This window comes from Nelumbo nucifera, chromosome 1 (genome assembly GCF_055504915.1).
Source record: "Nelumbo nucifera cultivar China Antique chromosome 1, China Antique-T2T, whole genome shotgun sequence".
In the NCBI taxonomy this organism is placed as follows: domain Eukaryota; kingdom Viridiplantae; phylum Streptophyta; class Magnoliopsida; order Proteales; family Nelumbonaceae; genus Nelumbo; species Nelumbo nucifera.
The window spans coordinates 13,933,560-13,942,678 of record NC_142649.1 but is presented as its reverse complement, the minus strand read 5'-3'; the positions used below and the strand labels follow the sequence as shown (position 1 = coordinate 13,942,678).

At 35.7% G+C, this 9,119-nt stretch overlaps 1 protein-coding gene across 1 annotated transcript; it reads right to left on the bottom strand.

Moving 5' to 3' along the window:
- Positions 1-3,960: 3,960 nt before the first annotated feature.
- On the bottom strand, positions 3,961-8,778 carry LOC104588096 (disease resistance protein RPM1-like). The gene is made up of 3 exons (XM_010245917.3): positions 5,917-8,778; positions 5,703-5,742; positions 3,961-4,277 (listed from the first exon to the last, which is right to left on the bottom strand). Exons 1-3 carry the CDS (start codon positions 8,756-8,758, stop codon positions 4,205-4,207), a joined length of 2,955 nt encoding a protein of 984 aa, XP_010244219.1. The 5' UTR covers positions 8,759-8,778; the 3' UTR covers positions 3,961-4,204.
- Between the last annotated feature and the right edge of the window lie 341 nt (positions 8,779-9,119).

Genomic DNA, 9,119 nt, shown 5'->3' with positions numbered 1-9,119 from the left:
ACTTTTCAATTTAATAGATACTTTGCCTTCTTCAAATTGTATATGGCATTAAAAAGAGTGGAGTGAAACAGGATTCATGTAATCGATCCTGTATAATTGGGATGAGGCTTGAGGCTTGAACGATAATGACGTTCCAGATTTATTTAAAAACTTTATTGTATCTATTGATAAAATTAGCTTGAATGACTCAAAAAAAGAAAAAAAAAAGGGGGGGGAGGTTTGAATATTCTATTTTTATTAAAGAGCTATATGTTCAGTTTTATACAAGTTACTTTCAGAGAGTTAGCCTCCCACTTTCTCTCCTTTCAATTAATCATATTTATAAGGAAGCTTAATAGGCCCATAGATTTTTCTAGAGAAACAAGGTACTGATTTGGATCATTTCACCACTTTCAACAATGTTTCTCAGCTGCCAAGTCAAGGTGCTAGAGATTAGTTTATGAAGATTTTTTGGATCTTCCACTTTTGGGGATTAGCTAATGGTAATGTGTTTCTTGTATGGGGGCATTCTTTTTTTTTGGATCTTCCCTTGTTTCTTTCAATCCCATTTTTAATAATAATTAATAAAACTTTAAGAGGGCATTCTTTTTTTATGGATTTGGAGAAGGGGAAAAGTTGGACAATGGGATTTTGGTTCCCATTGACCAAAAATCTCATGCTCTTTTTTCAGCTTTATGTGGGGATTAGGGAAAGTTTATCTTCAATGTGATAACCATCTCCTAGGTGGGTAAATAACTTTCCCACATAGGGGGAAAGTTGCCAATACTTGAATGGGATAAAAGTGTCCATTTTAATAATGGATTTCTATGGATAAAATGGTCATTGCCTTATTTACCTGAGATAAGTGTTTATCAGGAAAAACTTACCCAGGTAATTGCATCTACCCAAGTAAGTAACTTACCGAAAAGTGAACGGGGCATAAGGTATTTAGCCCTCCCTGGAGTAAATTTTGGGACTTCAAACGAAAAATGTTATTTTCAATGCAATTGTTCATGATATTAAAGCCATTTTTATTTCATCTTATGAATAATATATAACATTTTGGAATTTTTTTAGTTTAATCTATTAATGCTATTAAACATTCAATTGCAATCCAAATTCAAATTAAATTTGACATAAATCCTACTGATGAAAATCCATATGAATCTGGATCTAGGAATTTCTGATTCAATGAGATCCATTTGCAGTCCTAATTGGAATTTTTTCCTACTCGCAATAACCCTCTCTCTCTCTCTCTCCCTCTCTCTCTCTCTCTTCTCTTCTCTTTCTCTCTCTCTTCTCTTTCTCACAACACGTCTTCTCCTTCCCTCTTCTTTTCAGTCACGCGAGCTGTTTCCCTCTTTTGCTGCTCTCCCTAGAAAGCCTCATCAACATGTGCTCCTGAGTGAAGGCAACCAAGTCTTTGGAAAGTAGTTCTCAAGACAACGGAGTTGCTGGCTAGCACCATGGGTAGGGGTATGTCTCACATGGAAATCATTGTAAGAGCCTCATCATGCCTTGTGGATTTTGGCAAACTTTAACTAAGTCCCAGAAAAACGAAATCAAATCTGATCAGAACTTGTAAAATCATTTCTCTCGGTCAAACCATTGGATTGAGTTGAAATTTGTATATTTTGAAGTTTAAGAAGTATAGAGGAGACCCTCCAAATAAGGAGAGGTCTCTTGTTATTGCTTTAAAAGGCATTAGAGGTGTATTCCTGGAAACACGCCTCCAGGTGAGGCGCTAAGAAAACACTAAGAGTTGCATAGTAGAGGCATACACCTATGTTGTTGATCAGTTGACCACAGACCTAACTTTGTCCACTAATGGCCATTCTTACTTCAAATTACCTAGCTCTACTATGTTGTTGGCCACCAGATTCATAAATTGATCGAATTCATTGAGGGTTTCTAACCACAATTCAGTTTGCATTCAGCTCAACAAAAAGCCTCTTGTCCCTATAAGCATCCACAGGCTGATATGACCTTATCATTTTTCCCCAGGAAATCCTAGGACCAAAGATCCAATATTGAGGCTCCATCTCTCACCAATTGATTCAGCTACATATCTTACATTCTCACTCAAAGATTTAATGTTGAGGCTTGATCTCTTATTCCTGTTCATTCTGCCTGCTTATGTCCTTTAAATATTTGCGAATATCATTTCTAATCAGGCATCAAGATGGATAACTATCTGTATTTAATACGAAATATTATATATGTGATTTGGATTCATTTTGAACCTGTGAATTTGTAAATGGTTTGAATTTATTAATCTTATTCATCTAATATGTTATTCATTGTGGGTTTAACTTTCTACTATCAACTTGGATATTTTTTCCCTAATAGATTCTATTTATTGTTATTTGTTGATAATATTATCATTGTTACCTACAACATATGTGCTATGAGTACTAAATTGCTTAATTTTTGTTTACCAATTCCTTTAAATCATATCTTGTATAAATCTCTATAAGATTTCTGAAATGGTTGATTGAATTGATATTAATTTTGAATTACATTTGAATAATATATAAAAGAAAACGAGAGAATGATGTTGATCGAGGTTAAGTAAGTTAGGTAGAATGCCCAGAAAATCTTAAACTTCAAATTTTAGTTAAAATGTCTTTCTAATAATTCTCAATAAATATAAACTTCTGCTATAAACTAAATGAACTATGGCTAGGCTTCAGTCAATAGCTGGTCTCCTAATAATACACGACCTAAAAGCGGATTGAGGTGTAAGGAGGCTTATACGTGGTATGGTTTGAATGGAAGATGTAAAGATGGAGACTCAAAAGGCAAAGCCTAATGAGATACTTCCTAACAGCCAAGATGTTGGCAATGCTTCAATGCTTTAAAACCAATAAAAAACAAAGGGAAAAAATGCTTCTACGTCTGAAATTGCTTCTTCCTCATGGTGGAACAAAGTGGTCAATCATGATAAGTTTTATAACTCGGATGGTTCATCTCCTCCCGTTCACGAGTTTGTATCTCAACTAATGAAGTCCCAAATATACTCTTTTTGTATAAATCCATTAAAATTATAAAGATCACAATTTTATATTTTTGTTTAGGCTAACTAAAATAATGGAGTGATAGCCCCTGCGAAACAGGGCCCCTTCGCTAGTAACTAATTATTTTGATTAGAAGAGATTATACTAATTTTTAGAGATTTTTACATACAAGTCCTTGTTACAGCCAATTGAATGGTGGCTCAGTAGGCAAGTTAGCTGGGTAGTTCCAATAGAGACGTGGAATCGAGTCCTGCTATTATCACCTACATTGAAAAGTTAGTCTTGATAACTAAAAAACTAATTGCAAGCAGAATTTGATCTAAGCCTTCGGCTACGACTAGCAGTAAACCTTATCAACCAGCCAATTGACACCTTGAAACCCCCTAAACCACCTTGTGCCAGTTGGTGGAACAGACAGGAATGTGAAATATAGTTTTGGTGGGTTCGGATCTTCTACGCTTTTTTTTTCTGTACCTTTTCACGGCTCCTCCATTCAGTTTGTGACAGGTATTATATTACACTAGTAAATATTTGCACTTGACAGTATCTTCAAGATAAAATTATTTACAATTTATGGGCAGTTTTTGAACAATTATAAGTGGGCAGTTTTTTGTGTGAGAATAAAGGACGTATATGCCCTCTTTTATGCCCGTTGTATGCTGCTTAGATAAGGAATAAAAAATGTCCAATAAAAATTCCAAAAAAAATGGACATTCACTCTTTAATAGATAATATAGATCTGTGTCCTCATATGGATGTATATGAACAGAAAAAGGGAAGGTGGAAAGTATAGTCTCAAAAAATGAAAAAAAAATGTTGTTACAAAAAGAATGACTAGCGTAGTTGACATCTCATAGATTTCTTCTGTGCTTATTTTAACCAACTAATATAAGTTGATGTACATGCAATAATTCCATAAACAGATACATAATGATATCTAAAATTATAAATTAAATTCCTTATGAATTATAAATTGATCTCTATATATCAAATTGGTTCCTCAAAATGGTATAAGATTGTGGAAGTTATTTATTTAGAAAACATTAATTATAAAAGGTCCTATTAAAGACCAACAAAGCAAACAAATAAAAGAATTAAAAGGAAACAAAAAGATCTGGCCATGGAGAGATCGAATCAAACGACCTGGTAATTCTACTAGGTATATGCGAGAGCCTGTACATGATCATTCCGTAGTTTGAAAGCTTTGTCTACCGTGGTATTGTTGAGACACTAATCTTGTGTGATCTAGTACCCTCCATCCCTTTTGGACAATCACAGAACCTATCAACACATATTAATAATTTCAGAATGAAATAAAGTATATTTAAAATTCGAATACATATTAAGGTGAAACCTTCTTCCTTTTAGTTTATTCTCTCTCTATTTTTCCTCTTAAGGCGTTGACTGGTTTAATAAACCCAGCACAAGTTTATTTTATTTAAATGATATTTTAAAAGAAATGAAAAAAACTACTCTAGGGTGTGTAATTGACTGGTTTCAATTTTTTTTTTTATTTCTTTTGATGCAACAAGGGTAGCCCATCTTTCAACTCATAACCCCCAACCCAAGTGTAGGTGGGACTCGATCTCAAGTCTCCACTATGACAAACAAGAGACCTTACCAACCAAATGGTTGGCACCTTGATTATATTTCAAATTTTCTATTCATATGAATTAATACTTTAAACCCTTCCAATCTCGTTTTTGAAATTGTTTTATTTTCCAAATTTACACTTTATATCAATAATCAATGGTAAAGGTACAACTTCAAATTCTCTTTTTTTAATTGTTTATAAAGTTTGTATTGTTTTTTATGTAGAAGTCAGCCTTAACAATAACTGTATGGATATTTTGGATATTCTCATATCTCTTTTTAGACAATTCTAATATAAGAGATCTATTGTAACTGTATCAAAAAGTTTAGAGGGTAATTGCAATTACCAAATTTTAGAGGAAATTTTGATAATTTATCCTTTTATATTTATATATGATTAATACAAATTAACTTCAAGGTGGGGAATAGTTTTATATGAGTAAATTGCTGAAACTTTCCCTAAATTTCCAAATTTTGTTTTTTTTTTTTTTTAAATTTCTTTTGATGGGCTACACAACAAGGGTTGACATCTTTCAACTCATAACCCCCCAACCCAAGTGTAGGCGGGACTCGATCTCAAGTCTCCACTATGACCAACAAGAGACCTTACCAACCAAATGGTTGGCACCTTGATTATATTTCAAATTTTCTATTCATATGAATTAATACTTTAAACCCTTCCAATCTCATTTTTGAAATTGTTTTATTTTCCAAATTTACACTTTATATCAATAATCAAAGGTAAAGCTACAACTTCAAATTCTCTTTTTTTAATTGTTTATAAAGTTTGTATTGTTTTTTATGTAGAAGTCAGCCTTAACAATAACTGTGGATATTTTGGATATTCTCATATCTCTTTTTAGACAATTCTAATATAAGAGATCTATTGTAACTGTATCAAAAAATTTAGAGGGTAATTGCAATTACCAAATTTTAGGGGAAGCTTTGATAATTTATCCTTTTATATTTATATATGATTAATACAAATTAACTTCAAGTTAGAGTAATTAAAATCGAACTCAAACATAAACTGTTGAATTAAAGCTCGATTCAATTGCACCCCACCAAATATATTTAGGGATGACCATTAATAAATAGAAGACTACAGCTTACCAATTGCATTGGTCATTGAGTAGTGTTTGCCGAGTTATACCTGTCATGCATGAAGCTAAATAAATAAATAATTGAAATAAATCATGAGAACATCTTCCGGTGTTGTCTCATCATTCCTTATATACACGGCTGAGATATGTACTGAAGGCTGAGATTTCTAAAATAATAAAATAAAATAATGAAGACGACGATGGAAATAAAATATCAAACTTACGAAATAGATGCTTGCATGAAATTGAGGCATTGATGTTACTTTCCACCAGAAATTGGTCCATAGTTCTTCTGAACTCTTCGTTTGTGTAAGTAACCCTACGTCCTTCGCAAAGTGCAGTAAAATAAATGTTGGGTATATGCTTCACTCGCTTATGCTCATGTTCAACATCATTTGGACAGAGAATCATCCTCTCCAACTGTTCCGGCATGTCGATCAAATTAAGATCCTTTAGATTTGTGAGATGTTCGATTCCTGAAGGCAGAATCTTCAATTGCCCACATGACCGAATTACTAGCTCTTCAAGAACAGGCATTGCACCTTTCGCTACCGTCACAGAATTCAATCTGTCAAAGTTGCAGATGTCTAGTTCCTTCAGTTTTCTAAATCCATTTGCCTCAAAATACAGATCTTCTGCATCAGATGTTCGACTGAGAAAGAGCTTCATTAGATTAGGCATTGTCTGAAGCACTCTAATGGGGTCATCTCTTAACATTGAAGACTGCAAACCTATGTAGACTAGGCTATGGAGTGAAGTAATCCAGCTCGGCAATCTCTCTAGGCGCCCTACTAACCACAAAAGCTGAAGCATCAAAGGAGGAGAGGACATGGAATGCAAATCAAGAAGCTCATCCTCGTGTATGGAAATTGCACGCAGGGTCCGGAGATCATTCATCTTTTCGAGGGAGGCACATAAACCTTTTCCATGCTGTCTTCTTAGCTTTGTAATGCCTAAATTTCTTAGTTTGGTCAAGTTTCCCAACTCTCTAACTATGCGAGTTCCATCTTCATCTGCTTCAATTACTTCTAGCTTTTGCAGAGCTGTTAGCTGCCCTATCCCCTTGTTCATCATCACCCCCTGCAACCCAATTCTGTGAAAGGAATAAGCAAAAAGGTGCCGCAGGTGTCGAAGCTTTACTGTATGTACAGGCAGCTTATTCACAAATGTATTTCTAAGGTCCAATACTAAAAGATTTCTTAAGTTACTCAAGGAGTTAGGAAGCACTCTGATCTTTGTGTTCTTCAAACTCAAATACCTCAAATGAAAGAGACTTACAATTTCATCGGGAAAACTTTCCAAAGGAGCATCCTGTAAATCCAGTACTTTTAGTAGTTTGAGGTCACCCAGAAGCCTGTGCACACAGTTCCCCTTCTTCAGATTTTCTACCCCGAACATGAAAAGAGATCGAAGATGGGAGACATCTGTTTTTTTCCAATTGGAAACATCACCACAGCTATGGTGAACCGATACTCGGCGGGGGCTCTGATGAACAAAATATAAATCCTGCTTGATGGTAACTTTACAAAACCTCTCCTCTTCAGACTTTGAGATACTGATCTCACGCAAGAGATCATGGACACGGCAGCTTCTTACCCGGCCATCATGATACAATTCCATGGCCTGAAGCATGTTCCTCTGGATGAGTTCCCTGAGATACGACTCAGCAACATCTTCTAAACTTTTACCTCTTGCTTCCTTGACAAATCCTTCAGCTATCCATAACCGGATGAGTCTCCCACATTTGATGATATAGTTTTCAGGAAAAATACCCAAATATAAGAAACAAGATTTCAGGTGGAATGGCAGATCATTATAACTCAAAGACAAAATTCTTGTCATGGGTGTGAGCATGATATTAGTTTCTAGCTCATGACCAATACTATCATGCAATTTCTGCAATTCAAAAGCACTTTGGGTTTTCCTTGAGAAAAGCCCACCTATAGTTACAATTGCAAGAGGCATCCCTTCACATCTCTTTACAATCTTATGAGACAACTCCTCTAGCCCAAGAGGACAGTTATGCTCCCTAAAAGCTTTCATGCAGAAAAGCTTCCAGGAATCTCCAAATGGTAGTGGTTTCAGGTTATAAACATGACTAAGTGATTCTACACAGTAAGAAGCTACCTCATGGTTTCGTGTTGTAAGCATGATTCTACTACCACAGTTATTACAAGGCAAAGCGTGCTGTATGGAGTTCCATGGATCCATGTTCCAAACATCATCAAAGATGACTACAAACTTCTTGTGCCTTAAGAACTCCCTTGCCTTGTCAATCAAATCGATTTGCTCCATTGTGTCCATTCTGTCGATCTGTGACTCCTTTCTTGCTTCACAAAATTGCTTCAGCATGGCCCTTAATAGATCTTGGACTGCAAAAGACTTGGATACAGTTACCCAAGCGCGGAATTCGAAGTGGGTAGTCACCTTCTCATCATCGAATACCTTCTTGACGAGCGTCGTCTTGCCCAGTCCGCCCATGCCAACCACAGCAAATACCAGACGCCGTGATTCTCCTTCGACCAACCAACGCACCAATTCGTCTCTCGGCTTGCCTATGCCCACAATTTGATCCTCTTCCATGTAAAGAGAAGCTACTCGAAAGTCAGTTCTTGTATGGTTCCTAGAGACATTGGAACTCGACCCTTGGATTGAACTTCTTAATTGATACCTTTCACTTCTCTCCTTTATTTCACGGATCCTCACTTTAAATTCTTCTATTTTTGTGCCAAATTCATGGCGTTGACTCAGTTCCATGAAAAGGCAAACAGATTTACGAATAAAGCAGATGAATTTATGATTCTGAACCTGTAATTTTCGATGATTGAATTCGTCCAGGACATCTTCAATGTCGTACGCCAACTCTCTCACTTGACTTACCCAAGCATTCACTACCTTGTGGCAGTCTCCCCCCACCTCTGATGCATCCTGTAAGAAGGACTCCACGCTTTCAAGTTCTTCTTTTATGTATTTGATGCCTCTCCCAACCCCACTCAACAATCTTGCTTCTTCAACAATCAAGGACTGTAACTTGTCAATAAGAAAGCTTAAAGCACCGTCCGCCATTTCCACTCAACAAACAAATATTCAGTCTCTCAAACAATAAAAACTAGATGAATATCGAGTCTTTTACCGTTGTAATTTGATCTTTTGTTCCCGTGACGAATGTTATAAATGGCGCCTACTGTCAACAACCACAAGTGGGGGACAAGGCGTCTACAACGGGCTAGCTATAATATTCATGGAATCGATAAAAAAATAAAATAAAATCCATCATGACATATGGCTTGGAAAAAAAAAGAGGGTTTGATGTATCAATCGAATCGGATGAACGGCAGACAAAATCATACACAGGGGACCAGAAAACCTACCAGGCTATCACAAATGAATTCACATGGTCAATCCCAATAATGCTCATAGTCAATGG